We start from the raw sequence: 24,088 nt of genomic DNA, 5'->3' as shown, positions 1-24,088 counted from the left end.
CAACAATCTGAGCCGTCTTCTCTTTCGAACAAATTGCCAACAGAATAACTTTCATTACTCGTCTTTCAACAGCTTATCGTTTTCTTTTCTGTCCCAACTTTCTAGATCGAACCGAAACCTTGCCTTACGGTGAAATTGAACGGATCTTTACTCTTCCAGTAAAATAAAAGTCAAGTTCACATATTTAGACTCTTTAAACGGTCAAAACACAACAAGTTCATTAGAGCGTATTATAATTTTTACCATAAAATTAGCCACCGGATTTAACACCTGGCACGTAATACGCAAGCCCCTACGAAAATGATTTTCTAAGCAATAAATATAACTAAAAAATAATATATATATATATATATATATATATATATTCTTTATTTTTGAATTTATGTCGTTGTCATAATTATCGAATGATGTTAAGCACGTGTTTTGGGAGTGTTGGAGGGAGAAAAAGCAGCTACGAAACTAAGCCCAGTTTTCCACCGTGTAAGGTTATAAACCGACTCATCGGAGATCTTCTTCTATAGCTGTAGTTTGTCACTTTGTTGGACCATTGCTTGCTCGACAAGCCCTAAACCAGCGATTACCTATCTTGTCGAGAGTTGAATAGCAATTCCATGGAAATCTGACGAGTTCTTCTTGAACACATTCGTCTTCCCCATATCTCTATTCTTTGCCTCTTCGCGGGAGTTGGAACCGTCGGTGATGCCACAGTCCAAGAGGCTCCTCTCGACCGGAGGCGGCGGAAGGCGAAACCGCGGCAGTGCCGATGGCAGCTTTCGGCCTCCCGTCGTACTGTTGCTCTTCATCTGTCTCCTGGCTCCGTTGCTCTTCTTTGCGACGCGCGGCGGTATTCGTTCCGCCGACTCCTCCAGTGAGTCTTCGAGTTCTCACCTAACGTTATTGTGGTTCTTGTATTTAGTAGACCTCTATTTTCTGAATTGAGCTTGACTGCTTGGTTGCCGCTTTGAGGGTTCAAGGTCTTGAAATTATGTTGGGTGTATTTCCGCTCAGATCCGGTTCCTTTCCTCATTTTCATTGTTTTTGCTACTCGTCGTTAGACAACTTATCACGTCAAGCAATTCCCTGATTATTTCTTGTTGCTGCCGCATTTTGACTTTTGATGGTTAGTGCATTTTCAAAGAAAACCAAATAATGTATACCTAAATTTCGTATGTATCAATTATGCTGAAGAACATGAAACCTAAAGCAGCTTTGGAGTTAACGATTAGTGGAAGAAGTTTTCCATGTTTAAATCATCTTCTTCCTTTCTTCACTTAGTTTCATTGCATTCCTCTTCCAAAGTTCAACAACGGTTGGTGTTGCCAAGAGTCATAGTAGATAACGAGAATGAGTCAACATTATTGTCCTATTATTTGATGTAATCAATAATAAACTGTCTTTTTGTACATTTCATTTCAACCCGAAATCAAATAAAAAGGACAATATTTGTAATTTTTTGACAAGATCGTATGTAAACATAACTTTTTGTTATAAAACTTTATCAACATGCTCCCTCAATCTTCTTATGCTATTAAATATGATATAATAATATTTTCTTTATACTTGTGAGTGTAAAATTTATTCCAAGTAGGGCTGAATTTTTTAGCATATTTTGTAATTTATGGCTAAATCTTTTAAGAATGGTTTGAAATTCATGAAATGTTTTGCAAGATAATTCTGGATTTGATATTCTTGATCAATTTACTCAATGCTTGGGCAGTAAACCAAGGGAGGAAAGAGAAAGTAGAACCTTAGAGATACTGGGAGATGAATGAAGAAGTTAGTAAGAGAAATAGTACACGAGGAATTCAAATGCATGGTTGATGATTTATTCAACATTACATATGATTGAACTATTATGTTGTCAAAAGTGTAAGCTTTCTCTTAGGAAGAAGCTCAATTTATATAGATCATAATATAACATTTATAGCATAGTTTCTTAATCTTTTGAGTGTTCCGCTTTCATGTATAAATAGCATATATTGTTATAAAAAAAACATTCCCAATTCTGGAATTTTATCATTTTTTCATTTTGATAAACTATGGAATTTTATTGTTATCAATCTTTTGTTTTTTTTTCATTTATTGTTATCAATTTTTATTTATTTGAAAATGAAAGTAACTGGGGGTGTACTGTGGAAGACTACTGTGGTTCAGCTTTTTAAAATTGTTTAGGTTACTTGCAAGAAGACTGCATGGAGGGGTATTACTATTAGTTACACAATATTATACAACTGCACTGCAAATGAATGGCTTTGTTTAAATTGTTAAAAAGTTCATAGCTAGAAAATATTAAATCAGAGACAAACTTCTACTATGCTATGTGCATCTTGTAACATTGAGTGGGAACTCAGAAAATTGATAAATATTCTATATCTATATCTCCTTTTTCATTCGTTTCAGAGTATTGAATGATCATGTCAAACTATATATTGATCATGTAACTCAAGTATGAAAAATAACTAAATTTCTTAGAACTGTCATCTATTATGTGATGTAAAAAGGGAAAAACAAAATGGAAGATTCATTAAAGATTGTTAATTTATACTCTTGTGAGAAACCCGACTTTTATTCTTTTCAGCATAATTTTTGCAGCAATTCTGGATACCATCTAAGATATATATATATATTTCTAATCTTTGACACAGGGGCTTCAAACTTCTGGGGCAGAAAGGTATTCACAAATTTGTTTTCTCTTACTGTTTTACTTGTCATGACATTCAGCTCTATCTTTTCATTATATCTATACTCCCGATTATCATACAGAATTTAAATTGGAAAGAACAGTTGATAATCCAGCACCTCAAACCGATTCTGACGAAAGAGGTTAGATTTTTGTGAGAGATGGTGAGATTAGTTTACTTGGTGCTTTTTTTTTTTGTAGTTTGTTAGATATTATGGAATCCATGCAGTACATTTCTTGCTGTAAAAATGTTTCAACTTTCCTTGCTTTCTGCTCAATGGTTCCTTCAATTTGGTTCAAATTTCTGATCCATGTTTCTCTATAGGTTCTGTTATTTGTTGATAAGTTTGTCAGACTGATCCACCTAGTTCAGGTTCCATGTATCTGATTAAACAACACCAAAGTTTGTTTTCCTGAGTAAAAAATTGAGTTTCTAGTGCAGCCTGGCCATATGAACTCAAGTTTTTTTTGTTACATTGTTCCAGGTGGTTGATTTAATATCTGCAAGCCAACGTGAGATGGGACAGTGGAGCCTTGATTATCTCAGAACACACCATGTATCTTCATGGCAAGTTGATGGAGCTGGTTATGCTTATGTTGATAATTCAACTTTGACAGAGGTGGAATATCAAATTGGCTCTGTTCTCAAATTATCAAGTTTCATGTGTTAGTTAAAGTGTGTACTGATTTTTTCAAGTTTCATCTTGAAGATACCTCAAAATGCTTCAAGGATCGAAAAAAGAAATTCTGCAAAATTTGACAATGATGCCAGGGTTGGTTCTTTGTGGACTAAGGATAAAGATACTAAACATTCTTCAGGTAAATATTACTTTGTTGTTTCTGTTTATTGAGATTTTTATCATATCCTACGTCATCAAGTGGGAAAATAATTCCCTTTAATGCAGATGGACACGGACATGTTGACTCACCTGTGAAAATTGTTCTAAGGGTAACTAGTTTTTCATTATTTTTTGTTTTACTTTCCTATGTTGGTTCTGTCATTTTTGTTGTAAGACAAAGAAATATTAATTTTGATTTTAATGATCAATATTACACTTGCCTGGGGGAATAAAATTTAGAAGAAGATTTACCTCTGATAGATTTGACTATTTATTAACAACTGATTTGGCTTGGAGAAATTGTTGCACTGTCTACTATTTTCTGAAGATCAATAATTGTGTAATACTTTTTCATTCATCTTAATTCACTTCTCATTATTATTCTTTTTCTGTTTTATTTTTTTGCTATTATTCTTATATATTAGCAACTACGAGAGAAGAGAAGAGACAAGAGAGCAATGGAATTGCTTAAGCAGGATGGCGAGGCATTGGTTAGACTTGAAAATGCTGCTATTGAACGTTCAAAAATAGTGGATTCTGCAATCCTGGGAAAATATAGTATATGGAGGCGAGACAGCGAAAATGAAAATTCAGATTCAACTGTTAGGTTGATGCGTGACCAAATAATCATGGCTAGGGTCTACATCGTACTTGCTAAATCAAAGAACAGGCTTGATCTTTATCAGGAACTGCTGACTCGCATCAAGGAAAGCCAACGTTCAGTGGGGGAGGCCAATACTGATGCTGACCTCCATCATAGGTGAGTTGCTTTTCATTTTTTCTTCTACATATGATAATTAATCTAATTTCACATGCAAAATTTTCAGTGCTGATAAAATCAAAGCAATGGGTCAAGTCTTGTCAAGAGCTAGAGAGGCATTATATGACTGCAAAACAGTGATTCAAAGGCTTAGAGTGATGCTTCAATCTGCAGATGACCAAGTTAGGAGTTTGAAGAAGCAGAGCGCATTCCTTAGCCAGTTGGCTGCAAAGACAATTCCTAACGGGATCCACTGCTTGTCTATGCGCCTCACTATAGACTACTACCTCCTTCCTATAGAGAAAAGGGTGTTTCCGCGGAGTGAAAATCTGGAAAGTCCAAACCATTACCATTATGCCCTCTTCTCTGATAACATCTTAGCTGCATCTGTAGTTGTAAATTCAACAATCATGAATGCTAAGGTAGTATCATTTTCATTTTTGATCTGATGTTTATAATTGATTATTCACCATTCTCTTATACATATGGTTATAATTACAGGAACCAGAGAAACATGTCTTTCATCTAGTGACTGATAAATTGAACTTTGGAGCAATGAACATGTGGTTTTTGTTAAATCCGCCTGGCAATGCAACTATTCATGTAGAAAATGTTGATGATTTCAAATGGTTGAACTCTTCGTATTGTCCAGTTTTGCGGCAGCTTGAATCTGCTGCCATGAAAGAGTACTATTTTAAGGCTGATCATCCAACAACTCTATCAGCAGGTTCTTCCAATTTAAAATACAGAAACCCAAAGTATCTGTCTATGCTGAATCATCTCCGGTTCTACCTCCCAGAGGTTTATCCCAAGTTGGATAAAATTCTATTTCTTGATGATGACATTGTTGTTCAGAAGGATCTGACTCCATTATGGTCTGTAGACCTTAAAGAAAATGTCAATGGTGCAGTGGAGACATGTGGTGAGAGTTTCCATCGCTTTGACAAATATCTGAATTTCTCAAATCCTCATCTTGCCCGTAACTTTGATCCCAATGCATGCGGATGGGCTTATGGGATGAATGTGTTTGATCTCAAACAATGGAAGAAGAAAGATATAACTGGTATATATCACAAGTGGCAAAATATGGTAAGTTAAAGGAAAGTTCAGAATAGTTTCTTTTTAGCTTTATATGATGTTTGAAAAAATAAGATCAACATTATGCTTAAATAAGAATGAATATAATAATCAAAGGCATTGCATGATGCATCTGTTAGCTGTTACATAATCACTTGCATAGTTATTTTGTTATATAATCATATACAGATTTACGTTAATTTTGATCTAGTCATGTATTCAACATGAAGCATAAATGATTGCTATATATAAATTTACACGTATTGGTTTAATATGTATTATGATTTATGAGTAAACTATAACATCCTTTACACGTTTTGCACTCCTACAACATGTTTTATACTATTTTTCTCTGAAGATAAATACCAATAAGATTCCTTTGTTTGCTGAAAAAAAATCCCTTAAAAAGTATATTTACATTCATTTTCCATGGCTAATGTATCTTCTCTTTCAGATTACATGTTTAGCTGGCCCCTTTACTGGAATGGTAAAGTATCAAACTGAAATATGAAAATTTGTGCTTATAGACGAGTAAATCTATTACTTCTATTGGAACAATTATTTTATCTGTGTAGAATTTAGATCTTAATTAGAAAATATGGTGTTTCAATCGTGTCCAGTCACCTTTTATTGCTTTTCCAATGTTAGCAATTTGGTTCTTGCACTTCATAATCTAAGAAACCACTTTGCAGGCATGCATTGACAGTCCCAATTCCAGCTCCATTTCTGTCATCAACTACTACATGCATGTCTTTTTCATTAACCATTTTGAGCATTGAATCGTCTTAATTTTCCTTTCTTTGTATTGTTTTTTAACTCTTTTTTTATTTACTCCCTTTCTGGTGTCCAGAATGAAGACAGAGTTTTGTGGAAGCTTGGGACACTCCCTCCAGGACTTTTGACATTCTATAAACTGACATATCCTCTGGACAAATCATGGCATATACTAGGCTTGGGTTATAATCCTAGCATTGATCCCTCAGAGATACAAAATGCTGCTGTGATCCATTACAATGGAAACATGAAACCTTGGTTGGAGTTGGCAATGACTAAATACCGGCCATACTGGACCAAGTACATTAAATATGATCATCCTTATATTAAGGGCTGCAAATTAATACAGTAGGATAAAATTCAGTTTGAAAAGCGCTCTCTTGCCTGAGATGTTAAGATGGAGAATGAAATATTCCCCTTCCAGTGTAAATGTCCACATGCTATTTTTTTCCCCTCAGACAATTGGAGATTCTCCGGTGCTGAAACATATAGCAACTGTGATGGCAGGAGAAGTACAGTTTCTTTGACTCTCTTTTTTCATCAATTTTTTCCCCGATGTACGCTGTGTGAAAACTTTTCCTGGGAAATTATTTTTATATTGATTGTGCAGACTTTTACTTGAGATTCACTTGGAGCGTCATTAGGATGTAAATGAGCTTAATCGAGTCAAACAGTATTAAATTCGAGCTCGGCTCGTTTAAGTTATATTCGGGCTCGGGCTCGAGCTCGAATCGAACTTTTATTACAAGACTCGAGCTCGGCTCGATTTGGAATTATCAAGCTCGCGAATAGTTTGAGTTCGGCTCGTTATTAGCTCGATTATCATAGTTAACGAGTCTAATTCGTTAAGTGAGATCGGGCTCATTTTAGAGTTCGTTTTTTTGACTCGTTTTAAGGTTCGTTTTAGAACTTGTTTTTTGATTCGTTTTAGAGTTCGTTTTTTTTCGATTTAAGGTTTGTTTTTTTGGCTCGTGAGCCTATAAACAAATATGTTCGCGAGCTCACGAGTTGAATATCCTTAAGCTCGAGTTCGGCTCAATAAAATTATCGAGCTTGAAATCGAGCTCGGCTCGATAAGATAAACGAACGAACTCGAATGAGTTTTTTATTGAATCGAGGTTCGAATAATTAACGAATCGTTTGATTTATTTACGTCCCTAAACGCCATGTAATTTCTCAGTGCCTAACAATTATCAGCCATTTTTTAGCCAGACGCCTACTTGTTGCCTTAAAAAAATACAAGGTACGAGCAAATACTCCATCAGAGTTTGCATGACATTTTTGTCGTCAATCTTTCCATGGAGACTGAGACTCGTGTTACTTTGTAGCTACTCATACACCCACGGCGCAAACCATGGTCACTTTCTTTGTTTGATCTCACTCTTATCATTTTGAACTTTTTCTCAATATGGGCGAAGAGAAAAACTCCATTTATAAAGGCACCAAAATTCTTTCCAAAATAAAGACCTCTTTTTGTATAAATATATGATCGTCCACAGGTTTAAAAGGCACTCGAGACATGTAAAATTTTTAAACACTCTAATCAATGAGAAAACTACGATCTTCATAAAAATTAATAGGACTTCCAACTCCAAGTGATTAACAGAGATTTAAGGTTTTAATTAGGGGTGTAAATGATTCAAGTCGTTCGATCAAAGCTTGATTCAAGCTTGGAGTTGACCGAGCTCGAGTCGAGCTTGAGCCAACTTGCTTAATATTCGAGCCGATTTTGAGTCCATTTAATACCGGCTCGAAGGCTCGTTGAGCTTGTTCGAACTCAGTTAATTTAATATTCTAATATTTAAAATAATTATTACTTTAAAATTAAATAATAAGTTGAGGAGGTGTTTTGTTAAAGTGTTTCATTAAGTTGTTAGAAGTTAAAGGTTTGAATCTTGCACATCTGTTCTTTTTACAATTAAATTTATTATTTTTGAGCTGAACTCGAACTCAAATTCAGAAACTCGTTCGAGCTCGAGTCGAGCCTCTTTAATTTTCTCGAGCCCGGTTGGCTCGAGCTCATTTGTAGCCCTAGTTTCAATCTAGCCGCCCCAGCTGTGATACACAGTAAAGAAGGAGGAGGCGGAGGAGTTGTTGCAAGTTTTTCGATATTCATGCTTTCGATATTCATGCGACTAGTGCTGGGCAGGCACTTCTGGACGGTGATGCCCCAATAGCATTTCGACAAGGAGATGGTTAACGGTTCTATCTAATTCTGATCTATCGTAAGAAAAAATTAAAAAGATTTTAATGCAGTCTCAAATGATTGACGAGAGGTTTGTAAAATTTAAAAAGTTAAAAAAACTTTAAATAATGGTAGAGGTAGAGTTTGAGATTCTTAGTTTAAGAGCAATGAAAATTTAAATCTATTCTTTTATCTCAAAATTGATATATAAAATCATATAATCCATGTTATAAATTGAATCATAAAAAAATTTATTTAGAACTCTAACTATTAAAAATATTTCAATAAATTTTTATATTATTAACACCACATATTAAGATAATAAAAAAAGCTCATTTAGAACTTAAATTATTAGAGAGGATCTAAATAAAACTCAAAACAAAATCTTTCTTTAATATCCGATTAATTACTGCAGAGCGCGCACAAAGGATCTGCCGACTGGATGCACAGTCTACGTCATATATTATTAAAAAAAATGATTAATTTTTATATTAATGCAAACGATATAACTCAGCACCATTAAAAGATGAATACTTCCTATGTTCATGGCGTCGTAACACTTTGCGTATAAAAATATTAGAATACAACTTTAGCCAATACAATCAAATATACTAACTCATCATATTCACGATTTATCTCTACTCTGATAGAGCTAGATAAATACCAAGATTAATTGGCATATCCAGCACAAAATTTGTTAAAAGATAAATAGATGATCATTATCAATTCGGAAAAGGAAGCATGAATATTTGCTATGAAGAGTCTCAGCCCCTTAAGGCCTGCCTCATAATAAAAAAATGCTTGTAGTTGCAATATCACTAGTGAGATGCTGGAGAATCAAGAAATGCATGTGGCGACTCCATTAGGTTTAGCTCTGCTTTTGATATCACCATTTCCATACAGTGCGGGTGCTCCACCAAGATCTTTAAGTCTCTTCACCATATCATGGAGCCACTCAAAAGATAGTTTTGATTGGGCGTTCAATTCCTCCCTCACCTGTGGATGAATCCTAAACCAGTCCCCCAGCATCTTGTGAACATGAGAGCGGATCATTCTCCATGGCACTGGATATTGCTCGCACAATTTCAAATACTCTATTGCCAGATCTGACTGGTCTAAAATCACACCATTCTCCATCTCATAGGAACCGTCTTTAGTTGGTTCCATTGTCTGGTATCCAGCAAATAGTGCTGGATTTTCAAGGAGCGACTCGGCTGAAAGAACTCCATCAGCACCAGTGTAATCCAAACAATCATGAACATCTTGCATGTGCCGGATGTTTCCGTTAGCAAGAACAGGTATCCTAATAGCATCTTTTACAGCCTTGATGGCATTCCAATCAGCTCGGAATTTCTTCCCATCCTTTTCTTCTCTTGTCCGGCCATGAACAGCTAGGAGAGAACAACCAGCTTCTTCAAGCATCTTGGCATACACTAAGGTGTCTTGTAAATTTGGGAATATTCTGATCTTACATGAAACTGGGACTTGGAGATTTTGTGATAGCTTTTGCACAAGTGATTTTATGAGAGGGAGATTGTCCATGAGAAAAGCACCATAATTCCCTCGCCTAGCAATGCGCTGAGGACATCTACATGTTCAAAGAGGTATATTATATAAGAAAATGAACAAACACCTCAAAAAAGATGTGTTTCATCACAAATATATTCATTCAGACAATCAATTTACTTGAAAAAAACCAAAAGCTATACAACATAGCAAGGCATCATATGTTTGATATTTGGGCATACCCAATTTACCAATATATCTTTACCAGCTGCTTAACCATAATAAATATAACAACCCTAGAGTTAATATAATGGTGCATAAGAGAATATGTTCCATTTTTTTCATACATTTTGAACAACTGCAAGCTATCCCCGCATGAAATTAAGATGTGAAGGGAATCATTGAGCTTTCGTAAAAGATGAATCCACAATAGCAATGAACTAATTGGGCAAACACAAATTCCAACCATAATACTAGATAGCCATACCAGTAATATGACTAATTGATGATTCCATGTAAAAAGTTTTTGATGTAACAGTATGTATAAGCTTGATGTTACATAGTGAACTTGATTCTCTTATGCTGTTAGATCGTTCATTATAACACAAATTATGTATTTTTTGTTTCAAACAAAAGGATAAGGCATGTGACAAAACATTTGTTCAAGGGCATCAAAGTGTTTATGTTTTTGTACAGTTACATTTATATTACTGGATCCACTCCCATAAGCAAAGAACTATAATAACTACAAGATATGGATGCATTGGTCTTGGTACATATTTAATACTTGATCTTTCAGTTATTCCTAAAAGCTAGTCAAATTAACTGTGCAAATAAAACTTTTGCAAAACTGAACCAAAGGTTCCAGGACAAGTTTTAACACAAGGTCAATAATTTAGAAGTTTGCCAGGAATTTTAGTACTTGAACAAGATAGATACTAATTGCAAGGAAAAACAGTGATCAAATATTCTAAGTATTTTGAACTTCAACGTCCTAAATATAACCCTTAGATGTGACTGGCGGCTAGTTAAGCTTGAGTTATTAGACAAGGGCTCAATTTAGAGTATTATATGAGCAATATGATGCAAACGTAATTGGAATTTGAAATATCCTACGCCTCAAGTCCAAGGACATGAAATCAAGATAAGCTCCCTAATGTTATTTTTCTAGCATTAGTGATCTTGTATTAGACACTGTATATAAGATGACTGTAGGAAAGTCAAGACAATGTTTTTTTTTAAATAAAAGCTAAAAAATTCAAACTTAATGTCTGCTGACAATCTGCTTTCTGACAATCTAACCAAATTCGTATTGCTTAAGAACCCTTGCAAATACTAGGCAGGATTTATTTGGGATGCCATTGTCATACTTAATGATGATTCTAGGATGCAACATAATTAGATATTCAGCTTTCCTAGTTGTTAGCTTGTGGAATTGACCAAAAGGGCGGAATTAACAAATGATCTGATACTGAACTAGCCATCAAAAATCAATGGCACAACTAAGGAGCAAAGCAAGATTAAATCATTTATCTTACTCAAAATTTAAACTTAACTACTAAGTCAATATTTTACACATGAAACATACATCTGACAATAGACTAATTACATTGTTGCATAACAATTCAAATTAAGTGTGACAATGATTAACCAGGTCAGGTAATGTCGAACCTGGGACGACCGATCTGGTCCCACGGAAGTTTTCCAATGGCCGCTAGGGTAAATCGGGAAGCGCTTACAGCGAACGGCCTAGAAGTCCAGCATCCCTTGGTTGCACGTCCCATTTGGAGGAAAAATTTGCAGAAAAATTCTTGCAAATGCGCTGTAGCTGGGAATTGAATCGTAGGTGCACGACCATGAGTGTGCAAGATAAGGGTGTGCAGGGTATCATCTTTTATATTATATTATATTATATATATATATATATATATATATATATATAAATATTAATTACCATATTATAAATATATATTAGTTACTATATCGGTTCCCTCAAGTTGGAACATAGATATTAATCATACCCAACTTATTACAAAGATAATCAACTTGAACCCCTTTAAAGTTTTTCTGAAAATGTCCCTGAGTTGTTCTTTTTCATATATCCGGTAGAAATCAAGATTTATTAAATTTTTCCACGAACAAAATAACAATCAATTTCAATATGCTTAGTTTGCTCATGAAATACATAATTCGATGCAATATGAAGAGCAGCTTGGTTATCACACCACATTTTTGCTGATACTAAAATTTTAAATCCTACTTCAATCAAAAGTTGATATATCCACATTATCTCGCACATAGACTGTGTCATAATCCTATATTCGGACTCTTTGGATTGTGACACAGCGTTTTGCTTTTTACTCTTCCATGAGACTAAATTTCCTCCAACAAAAATACTATAATAACTTGAAATAGATCTTCTATCCATTTTGGAACCTGCCCAATATACATCTGAAAAACATTAGAATACCCATGATTTTCATATTACAATACCTCGTCTAGGTGCTCCCTTCAAGTAACACAAGATTTACTCTAACGTTGTTCAATGATAAACGGTTGGAGATAAAATAAACTGACTGACAATACTAACTGAATATGCAATATCTGAACGAGTTACGATAAGATAATTTAACTTCTCAACCAACCTTCGATATCTCTCAGGATGTTTCAAACAGTTCCCTACTGTGATGTGCATGTTCTAAGTCATTGGAACACTACAAGGCTTTACCCCTAATTTTTCTATCTTAGTTAATAAGTCGAGGATAAATTTTCTCTGAAATAGAAATAGACCTTTTCACTCCTCGTAACCTCAACACCCAAAAAATACTTTAGCACCCCAAGTCTTTCATATGAAACTAAGTATGAATGAAAGATTTAAGAGATGAGATTCCTATAGTATCACTTCTGGTGATAACAATATCATCCACATACACAACTAATAGAATGATACTGGCTACTGACTGCTTGTAGAACATAGAATGGCTAGGCTTGCTTTTCATCATACTAAATTTTTCAACAATCTGACTAAATTTTCCAAACCAAGCACGAGGACTTTGTTTCAAACCATACAAAGCTTTTCAAATACGATAAATCTGCCATGACTCCCCTTGAGCAACAAAACCAGGAGGTTGCTCCATATGCACCTCCTCTTGAAGATCACTATAAAAAAAAATATTCTTGATATCAAGTTGATGTAAATGGCAATTATGAGTAGCAGCCATTGAAATAAACAATTGAATAGATGTCAACTTTATAATAGGAGAAAAAGTGTCAAAATAATTCACACCATAGATTTTAGCATAGCCTTTAGTAACAAAACGGGCTTTTAATCTAGCAACTAATTGAATACTCATTTGCATCTAATAGTCTGTTCCTAGATTGACCGAGTCCGGAGTACGATTGTCATCTAAAGCATTCATCTCCTTTATCATTGCATCTTTCCAAGTAGAATGAGATATGACCTCATGGGCAATTTTAGGAATAGAGATAGAGTTAAGTGAAACAATAAAACAACAAGAGGAAGACGACAAGTCGTTATAAGAAACAAAAGAAGTAGGATAAGTACACTGGTGTTTATTTTTGTGTAACCCAATAGGAAAATCATCGCTTGGGACTGGATTTGATGACGAAGTAGTAGGCGCAGGACATGAATCAAGAGGTTAACATCTATAGTAGACTTGAATAATGGGAGGCTTGATAGGAGCCGATTCCAGGACGAACGCAGATGATGTGATAGAATACAGCAACAAATCACTATCCTCCCTTTGACGAGTCGGAATACGTAAGACTTGGAAATAAGGTATATCTTTCATGAAAGTAACATCAATTGAGACAAGATATTTATTAATACTGGGACAATAACACCTATAACCTTTTTGAAGACAAGAATAACCAAGGAAGATACACTTCAAAGACTTAGGGTCTAATTTAGTGACATGCAGATGAACATCCCGAACAAAACAAGTGCTACTAAATATTCTAGGGTTAACAAAAAACGACTTATTGGGAAAAATAATTTTGTAAGGAATCTCACCATGAAGAATAGAGGATGACATGCGGTTAATGAGAAAACATGTTGTAAAAATTGCATCTGCCCAAAAAGGTTTGGGAACATTCATTTAAAATAAAAGGGCTTGCGTAGTTTCAAGAATATGTCTATTTTTACGTTCAACATGTTTTCTCATTAACTAGTGGAAGCATGGTGGGCCCATAACCCACAGCGGAAGCGTGATGGGCCCATAACGCATAGATCCCAGGATCGGAACCTGACTCTAATACCATGTTATTTGAGATTAAAAAAAATTGAATTCTTTATCGAAGAGTGAGACATATTCATATACAAACTAGAAATCTATCTTAGAAAACTATAATTAGGCTAATTCACAATTTGCCTAATTGAACAATATATATATATCTGTGTGTGTGTGTGAACTGTGTTAATCAATACCTGTTCTACCTATTTCTAACAATGCATATCCGACTAATTTAGAGTCAAAGAATAAGAGGATACCCAAGATTTATGTCCACATAATCACAATAAGGCTCAACAATTTTTGCTGCTTCCAGCAAAACATCAGGATCATTGGCACAGAATTGTACAAACAGTGGCCTATCTCCCTGCACCAGATAAATATTGATATGCTGTAGTTATTCTAACCACTGCATAAGTATGTTTTTACCTCAAAAGTATTCTAAACAATCATACATTTAAACAAGAACATTGTAGGTACATAAGTATGAGGCAACTGAAAGTGAAATAAGGTAACCACCACAAGTTTATCACTCCGTAATTAGATTTCACGTTACCTCATATTAGGAAAAATATAGAGTATTACATGGAAGGTGGAAAAAATTAATCCCCTATATGCATCACGTGGAAAATCATGAAAACCTTCTTGCATGATACAATACAAAGGGCATAAACAATTATAATTCTTCAACTTCCACTTTTACGAGTAAAATTGTGAATAGGCAAACACTAAGTATGCACTGTTATTACAGACAAAGCTGTCTCTACATTCCATCAGTGGAGATAAAATGGTCAGAGCTAAAACGGAGAAGGTTTTATCACCATGAAACCTCACTTAGCCAATGAAATCTAAACAATTAAGATCATTTAAGATTTTATGTTTTTATGCACATCATTCTTAGTTAATTTCAGCAAATTTCCAAATAAATTTTAAACTGAAGCAAATAAATGTTCCTCAAACCATTTACTGGATATCCCTATCCAAAATATTTGCTGTTTACGGTGCAATCCCCAAATTAATATTTACTGTGGCTTTTTTGGGTTTGCAGAACAGGGTTCATAGAATTACTTCTTTAGTTGGCCTTCTGAATTTAGCCATAGAAACACTTCAAGTACTTTTAGTAGGATAGAATTGGAACCATTTGACAACGTGAAAGTAGATTCTATTATACTCAGACTAAGTGCTTTTTGTAGGATTTAATTCCAATAATTCACATTCAGTTAAAAACAAAGTTTGCTATGATTTATCTCAAAGCCAAACTCTCTGTAACCATCACAGGGTGTCTTACAAATCTTGAATTAGGCAATACACTATCCAGACTTTGGGCTATTATATTTCTGTCTTCGTCAAAATATAATATCCAATTTTGTTCTAATTTGTTGTGTCTTTTATCAAATTCTTCTAGTTTACAAATCTTGAATTAGGCAATACACTATCCAGACTTTGGATCATCATCTTGTCTAAACATGAGATTTAAATTATCATCTTCTAGATTTTCTTCAGCTTGGGAAGTAGAGGGTTGATAACCTGAGTTTGTCTTTTCTATCGCATTATTGAAGTTGTTAGTTTTAACGTTATTTCAGGATTGTCTAAACTTAGTCCACTCTAATCCTCCTAAGGTTTCACAATTAAATTATTTTGGTTTAAGAAAATATATTCCTTTAGAAGTGCTTCAATCGTGTATGTGACTTAATTTTGAAGTGATTATGGATATGATTCATTGTTTTCCTAAGAATATCATGTCCAAATGAACATTATCACCTTGAAATTGACCATATCCTTTTGCCTGGATGTGTATTTTAATATGTTTCACAAAGTCTCTTATGGTGATATTGAAATTAAAGCAAAAATAAGTAATTCCTAAGTTGTTATTCATATCGACTTTTATGAGTCCTATGATAGCTTTCTCTTTATCAGAGAGACATGAGTCATATAAAACTAATAACACTTTTCCTCCTAATCTGGCTCTTGTAAGTCTTCTAATTCCAAATACAATTAAGCCTAGATGGATATAATTGTGTCTGTGATTTAATAAAGTTCTGGCTGAGGCTTAGTCATTAAGTTTAGTCTTGCTTCTCCTCCATCTGGGAGGTGAAGGATTTTTTGTTTATGATGTCTAAATACAGAAGTAAAAAGTTAAGCATTCCCTGACTGTATAATCGTCTGGGATTTAAGGCATTTAATTGCTCATTGGAGAAGATATTTAAGTCTTGTTCAATGTCTACCAGTTCTTCTAATCTGTGGTGACTAGTATTAGAAAAACTATTTCTTCTTGTTAGAATATTGTGAAGCCAAGAAGTAGTATTTGTTGCTGTTTGTCTTCTCATTGTTTGTGAGGCACCAGTAAATGGTTCAGTTTGTGTTCTCGTGAGATTCATTATAAGTTAGAAATTTATAAGTAGTTTGTGGTTTTCTGATAGTTTTTCCAAGTGATAACTTACTTAAATATTTATTAATGTTATTTAAAGCTTCCTTCCAATCGATTGCTTGGGTATTTCCTTGAAGTTGTTTTACTATTGTCAGTAACCTATTTTCTAATAGAGAAGTTCTGTAATGAAGTGATGTTAATAAGGCTAGTAGGGTATTGTTCTGTTGAACTATGATTTGGTCGCTTTTTCCGGTGAATTCAAGACAGCAATATCTGTTTTCTTTAGATTTAGAGAATTGTTTGGCATAATCTAAAGCTTCTTCATAGTATGTAATTTCAAAGTGAAGTTTGTTCATTTATACTTGATTTCGACATGTGTAGTAGGTAGAAGTTTAAGCTGTCCTTCTATCTAAGTTTTGTTTGTTTGGATTAACTCTTTGATTTGAAGTAGAACCGTTGAAGAAAAAAAAATTAGGTTTGTTTTCTTCAATCAGTTTAGAAAGATTTAAAATCTCTTTCTTAGTAGGGATACAAAGTAAATTAAGTTGACTAAATCTTTTGTTTAAAGAATCTTGTGATCCTTTCAAGAAGTCTATGTTTCTTCTTAGGTCACTTATTATTTGGGCTTGTTGGACCAAGGTATTAGATACTTGTTCCAATAAGTTTTTAGTGTGTAGTTGTTGTGATTCTAAAGTAGTCCCGATACTGAGAAGTAATTCTGTGATGGTGTTTAAGTGGGGATCCTCATTATGTAAACAATGAACATATTTCCAAGATTTAACATAACAATTATGTTGATGTTGATGTGAAGTAATAGTTTTTCTAGAGATCTAAAAAGCCTAGTCGATTAAATTCTTGAAAGTCTTTTGAACTAGATGTCATTCATGGTCCGAAAGATGTTAGGGCTCTAATACCAAAAAATTTGTGCGTTGTTTGCTCCATAAACTTTTTGGAGTTAAGTGGTGTTCCTATGAAATTGTGGAGTTGCTTCTGGAAATACAGAAGAAGTAAAAGTAAATGTATTTTTAGTCTTGGGATGGATCTAGGCACTTTGGAGGATAATTTTCTCATTTTCACTGGTGAGCCTCACCTATTAGGAAGCAACAAGAACCAAGGTTTTAGTTCTCAAGCCTTACCCTGACGTCTTCAGGTCTTACAACAAGTTGTTCATAGCTTCTATTACCTTACTTTGCTAGCACATGATTTACAAGCTTAGAGAACACGACAGTTACATCCTCTCCCTTAGTTACTTTTCTACAAATTGTATACTAGGATAAGGACTGAAGATTCTTGAAATAGAGAGAAAAGAAAATCAGAGTCTTCATTAGGCCTAGATAAGTTTATTAAGCTGCCATAAATAACAAGACTATACTTACCGGAGTATAAACAAACTTTGTACAAATTAGGAAAGTACATGAAGGGAAATTGCAAAAAACTGGAAGACTTACAAACTAGCAGACTTGCTTACAAGCTCGGAAAGAAGCTTATGTAGGAAAAGAAATCCAACTAAAGCTTGGGTGAGTCATTAGGAATCTTTTGAGTGCGTTGAGTCTTCATTATTGGCTGAGTCATGTTAATTAGGAAGAATCTTTAAGTGGGCCTTCATTATCGACTGAGCCATGTTGCTAAGGAAGAATCTTTAAGTGGGCATCTTTTGAAGTGAGTAGTGAGTCACCGAAAGGAACAAAAGTTTGAGTTAGTGCTCTCAAAAAGTGTCTTTTTACAAAGTAGTTTTATAACTCCATCATATTTATTAGATTAGCTTTCTTCCACTAATCTCATAGAGGGTGAAGTTGAAGTTGACTGTCCCTATGAGTCACCGAGCTAGTTTTGTTTTTCTCATACCAGTCTTTATTTTCTTTTGGAAAAAGTGACAAAGAGTTGAATGATGGGTAGAAAATATAAATGGGAAGAACTTTGTTCCCATTTCTTTCGGTTAGTAATTTTTTCAGTGAATATTTCTCCGACCAGTGTAAATTCAAGTGGATCCCATAACCAGGAACTTCCTTGAATTGAAGACCTCCAATGTTTTAATTGTGCTTCAAGGGGTTTTGGAGATACCCAGTCTTTGTCAGGATTTGAAGGGATACTATTCAAAAGGAAGGCTGTGAATATTAACTCCTTGGATATCATGTTTGATACTATGTCGGGCTGATTTTAGTTTTAAATTGAGACATTCTTTAGGAGAGTTGTCAAAAGAGCATAATACAAACATTTCTTTTTCTTCTAGAACATGTTGCAAGAGTAGTTTATAAGAAAAATTTTGTATGAATTCCAAATCATGGACCTATAGTTGATTTAGAAGCCCAAAGTTCATTAGGATGAAAGGTGTAATAAGCCTTCTCCAGTAGTTCTTATGTGAATGTTGGCTATTCGGAAGAAATAAAGTAATAAACATCTGCCACTAGGGCTACTGTCTTTGTATTAGCACATTGGGGAAATGTATTAACACTTCAGTTTATAATTGTATTCCTCCCCGTATATTATGGCAATACCTGAAGTAGAATTTTGATGAAACCAATTAAGAGCTTCACCAAGTTCCATAAATTGTTGGAAAATAGAAGTATCAAATGTAAGTTAAAGTAATAACTTTCATTTATATCAAAATCACCGGCCACCATTAATTAAGACTTATCTGGTTAGATTTTTTCCATCAGTTTCAAGTAGGGTACTAAAAAGAAGTTGGGGCCTATCTTAATCCTGAGTGTGTCCAAAACTTCGTCGAGAGAATAAAATCCTCTGTAAGAAGGTTTATCACAGTTGGAGATGGCAGTTTTCCCAATTTGAGTAATGTCCTGCTTGTGTACCTAAAAATACCGCATAACATGAAAATTTCTTAAAAACCAATTTTTAGACCGTTGTCATAAATAATTAGAAGGAGAGCCTTGGCGCAACGGTAAAGTTGTTGCCATGTGACCAAAAGATTACGGGTTTGAATCCTCGAAACAGCCTCTTGCAAAAAACAATATAAAACTGCATACAATGGATCCTTCCCCGGGACCCCGCATGGCGGGAGCTTCGTGCATGGGTTGCCCTTTTTTTTGTCATAAAATAATTAGAAAGTGCATTAATAATAACAATTTTGTAGTTAGAGATTCCAAGTGCAATTGGAATATTCCAAATATAGCCTATAAGACATTGTTGTACTTATCTAGTTTTGATTTGAGATCAAATTAGAAAGTATCATTTTTACGTGTATACTGCTAAAGTTCCTTAATTCCAAACTTTATAGTTTTATATCCATAACTCCTCACCTTCTTTTGTTTATCCATAAGTAAGTTTCATGTAAGCAAACCATTATATGATTAATATAAAAGTCTGGATAGTGTACAAGCTAGCCAAGATTTTGGATTTTCCATATCATATGGAAGAAATAAAAACTCTTCGATCTTTTCTCAAACTCTTAAATTATATCAGGCCATACCTTAAGAATATTGAAAAAATAAGTGGTTCATTGTACTAGCAAAGTTATTTCAACTAGCAAGATATTGATCTAGTTAACGAATTAAAACCATGGTTAGACAACTCCCAGTATTTACCCTACCTTTGGATTTTGACTATTTAGTTATAGAAACAGATGATTGTGAATCAGGATCAATAGGAGCTTTATTTAGAAAATTTTCTAAATATGATCCTAAAACATCTAAATCCTTATGTCGATATGTATTTGGCAAATATAAAGAAAAAGGACATCACACTTTCTTAAATTTTGAAATGTTAGCAATTATTTACTTGCTGGAATCTTTTATGTTATTTATTTGTAGCAAGGCAGAAATTACTATAAGAACCAATTGTGAAGCTATAGTTCGTTATAGTCCACGGACAAAAGAAACTAAAAAAGGATTAGGATATAAACGATGGATCAAGTTTGTTGATTCAATCATTAATAGAGGATTAAAAATTAATTGGGAACATATAAACAAAACCAATAATTCTCTAGCTCAAACACTATCCAGACTTTTACATTAATCATAAAATAGTTTGCTTACAAGAAAACTTACTTATGGATAAACAAAAGAAGGTAAGAACTTATGGATATAAAACTATGAATTTTGGAATTCAGCAACTTTAGCAGTATACACATAAAGATGATACTTTCCAATTTGATCTCAGATCAAAACTAGATCAAGTACAACAATGTCTCATAGACAATATTTGGAATATTCCTACAGTACTTGGAATCTCTAACTACAAAATTGCCATTATTAATGCACTTTCTAATTATTTCATGACAACGGTCCAAAAATCGATTGGAAAGAAATTTTCGTATGATGTGGTATTTTCAAGTACACAAGCAACAAGCAGAACTTTATTCACATTGGGATGAGCTAAAAACCACCATCTCCAACTGTGATAACCTTCTTACAGGATGAAGCTTTGGATGCACTCAGGGTTAAGATAGGCCCTAACTTCTTTTTAAGTACCCTACTTAAAACTAATGGAAAAATCCAGCCAGATAAGTCTTACTTAATGGCAGCCGTTGATTCTGATATAAATGAAAGTTATCCACAGTCTACTTCTAAGCAAGAAAATATCAACGACCTACTTTTTGTACCAGTTAGAGCACGGAGGCCGATGAATTATCAATCCCTTGAAATGCTGAAGGCTAATACTGGAAAAACTTCCGAAAACATTTTCTCTGGTAGAAAAATCAATCAGAAGATATTTTAACTTATATCCGAACTCTTTGGGATACTTCTACTTTCCAACAATTTATCGAACTTGATGAAGCTCTTAATTGGTTTCATCAAAATTCTACTACAGGTATTACCATAATATACAGGGAGGAATATAGTTATAAACTGAAGTGAGAATACATTTCCCCAATGTGCTAATACAGAGACAGTAGCCCCTGGTTGCTGCAGATGTCAATTACTTTGTTCCTTCCGAAGAGCCAACATTCATTGTGAAAATTTTGAACATAAAAATTATAGGGGAAAACTTATTACACCTTTCACCCTAATGGACTTTGGAATTCTAAACCAACTATGAGTCCATGATTTGGATTCCATACAAAACTTTTCTTATAAACTACTCTTGCAACATGTTCTAAAAGAAAAAGAAATATTTGTATTATGCTCTTTTGTCAGCTCTCCTCCAGAATGTCTCAATTTAAAAATAGAACCAGCCAGATATAGTATCAAACTAGATATCCAAGGAGTTAATATTCACGTCCTTCCTTTTGAAGAGTATCCTTCAAATCCTGCTAAAGACCAGGTATCTCCAAAACCCCTTGAAGAACAATTAAAACATTGGAGGTCTTCAATTCAAGGAAGTTCCTGGTTATGGGATTCATACCAAGATCCACTTGAATTTACACTGGCCGGATAAACATTCACTAAAAAAAAATACTAGCTGAAAGAAATGGAAACAAAGTTTCCCGTTTAAATATTCTACCCAGCATTCAACTCTTTCTTACTTTTACCAAAAGAAAAATAAAGACGGGTATGAGAAAAACAAAACCAGCCCATCTGACAGTCAACTTCAATTTTACCACCCTCTATGGGATTAGTGGAAGAAGCTAATCTAATAAACATGATGGAGTTATAAAGCTACTTTGTAAAAGACACTTTTTGAGAGCACTAATTATCAAACTTTTGTTCCTTTCAGTGACTCACTACTCACTCCAAAAGATACCCACTTAAAGATTCTTCCTTAGCAACATGACTCAGCTGATAATGAAGACCCACTTAAAGATTCTTCCTTATCAACATGACTTAGCCAATAATGAAGACTCAAAGCACTCAAAAGATTCCCCCAGCAAGTAGCGAGTCTGCTAGTTTGTAAGTCTCCAAGTTTTCTGCAATTTCCCTTCTTGTAATTTCCTAGTTTGTACGGAGTTTGTTTCTACTCCTGTAAGTATAGTCTTGTAATTTATGGCAGCTTAATTTATAGAAAGGTAAAGTAAGGCAATAAAAGTTTTGAACAATTTGTAAGACCTGAAGATGCCGCGGTAAGGCTTGAGAACAAGACCTTGGTTCTTGTGCTCCCAGAAATGAGAAAATTATCCTCAAAGTGCCTAGATCCATCCCAAAAGCCTAAAACTCCCATAACAGAGACTGGTTTTCTTAAAACCAACCTCTTAGACTAAAAGTACATTTACTCTTACTTCTGTATTTCCAGAAGCAACTCTACAATTCCATAGGAACACCACTTAACTCCAGAAAGTTTCTGGAGCAAACAACGCACAAAAATTTTGGATACACACACCAGACTTCCTATGGTGTTAGCTATAGTCCTATAACAAACCATGTCGAATGAGCAACCTAAGTAATATGTACTGTCCTTGCCAAAGATAGATGGAAATACGGTAAAAAAAAAAAAAGGCGGAACATCCATAAAGATTACATCTTGTACTCAATTTCAGATACAAGAAACGTGTCTAACCTTGCAGGTAGTGAACTCCATGCTCCGGTACTTTTCAGTCTCAGTGAAGATCCTCGAATGGAGCATCGGCGTGTACGCGGCTTCGGCGCCATACTTCCGGCAGAGCATCCGGAACGGCAGCTCGGAGTTGTCTACCATGGGAGCCACCACGAGCTTAGGGGCGCCGAGCTGGTTCCAGTGTTCCCAGGCCCGCTCCACCAGGACCTGCCCGCTCAGATGGCGCCTGATGAGCAAGGACGGCAGTGGAGGGGAAGGGTCGCCGAGGGAGCATCCATCGAGGTCCGCACAGAGGCCTTCGTCAGGATCGTCTGTAGGATCGAAGGGCGCCGGGGAAGGCCCGGCAGACATGGGCGAGTTAGGGTTCAGGAGAGGGAGGAGGCGGGCTTTGGATTGAAGTGTGTTGTTGTGTGCGGCGAGGAACGAGAGACAAGTCCGAAACATTCGACGCCGTTGTGTTTTGTAGCCCATCAAGTGTAACTGCAACCGGATCCATAAAACACTTTTAATTTTGAAAAAAGAAAAAGATTTTTTTTTCTTCTTATTATGCCGTTAAACTGTTTATTTTATCAAAACAATAAATTAACTAAAATAAATGACAATTTCATGGGTGCTATTGCAACCGCCGGAATATATATAAATCAACCTACTTTATATATATATATATATATATATATATATATATATATATATTATTAAATTTAGCTAAAGCGTAGTTTTATATCTTATTAAAAAATAACCCCCTCTATTTTCTATCAAATTATAATTTACCCTCTATATTTAAAAAAAAAATATTTAACCCTCTTTGATGAAAATGAAAAAATTTATAAAAAATAATTATGTCCTTATGTTTTTTATATTTTTGATTATATATATTAAATTAATGTGGAAAATAATTATATGTCATTGGGGTAGACTTTTTAATTATTAATTAATTGAATCAGATGGTGTACACAAGGAGAAAAATATACATAAAAGGATAAAATAATATAGAAGTATTCAATGATGGTGCCCTTCGTCATTTGCTCGGATCTGTGGTTGATGTTAGTTTGTCGATACGTCCGCACTCAATGTCCTACAAAACAAAGTTTGTCAATTGAGGGTTAACATTATCAGTGTTACCCTCTTTAATGGTCAAGTCAGTGATGAACCGAGATGTAAGGATCACGTGCATGTATGAGAAAGCAAAAAAAACTTGGAGAAGACGAAGAAAATTTACTTTTACGTAAGAAAAGAAAATTATACCTTCACATATTTTCACGAAA

General features: G+C 34.5%; 2 protein-coding genes across 20 annotated transcripts; one reads left to right on the top strand and one right to left on the bottom strand.

Moving 5' to 3' along the window:
• Window positions 1-509: 509 nt before the first annotated feature.
• On the top strand, window positions 510-6,758 carry LOC122014597 (polygalacturonate 4-alpha-galacturonosyltransferase-like). Of its 19 annotated transcripts, XM_042570913.1 has the most exons (12): window positions 735-868; window positions 1,718-1,869; window positions 2,646-2,671; window positions 2,764-2,823; window positions 3,006-3,053; window positions 3,166-3,300; window positions 3,391-3,499; window positions 3,586-3,629; window positions 3,945-4,279; window positions 4,347-4,701; window positions 4,781-5,368; window positions 6,207-6,758. In XM_042570913.1, exons 2-12 carry the CDS (start codon window positions 1,821-1,823, stop codon window positions 6,480-6,482), a joined length of 2,025 nt encoding a protein of 674 aa, XP_042426847.1. In that variant the 5' UTR covers window positions 735-868; window positions 1,718-1,820; the 3' UTR covers window positions 6,483-6,758. The 19 variants fall into 19 exon arrangements, with proteins under 19 accessions (XP_042426836.1, XP_042426835.1, XP_042426839.1 ...); XM_042570902.1 differs by lacking the exon at window positions 1,718-1,869 and having other exon boundaries at window positions 510-868; XM_042570901.1 differs by lacking the exon at window positions 1,718-1,869 and having other exon boundaries at window positions 510-868; window positions 2,579-2,671.
• A 2,164-nt stretch (window positions 6,759-8,922) lies between these two features.
• LOC122014721 (tRNA-dihydrouridine(16/17) synthase [NAD(P)(+)]-like) lies at window positions 8,923-23,316 on the bottom strand. Its single transcript, XM_042571106.1, has 3 exons — window positions 22,827-23,316; window positions 14,332-14,438; window positions 8,923-9,903 (listed from the first exon to the last, which is right to left on the bottom strand). Exons 1-3 carry the CDS (start codon window positions 23,292-23,294, stop codon window positions 9,153-9,155), a joined length of 1,326 nt encoding a protein of 441 aa, XP_042427040.1. The 5' UTR covers window positions 23,295-23,316; the 3' UTR covers window positions 8,923-9,152.
• Between the last annotated feature and the right edge of the window lie 772 nt (window positions 23,317-24,088).

The sequence above is a fragment of the Zingiber officinale genome, chromosome 8B, assembly GCF_018446385.1.
Source record: "Zingiber officinale cultivar Zhangliang chromosome 8B, Zo_v1.1, whole genome shotgun sequence".
Classification (NCBI taxonomy): Eukaryota; Viridiplantae; Streptophyta; class Magnoliopsida; order Zingiberales; family Zingiberaceae; genus Zingiber; species Zingiber officinale.
The sequence above is the reverse complement of the archived record's forward strand: the minus strand, read 5'-3'. Positions and strand labels throughout refer to the sequence as shown.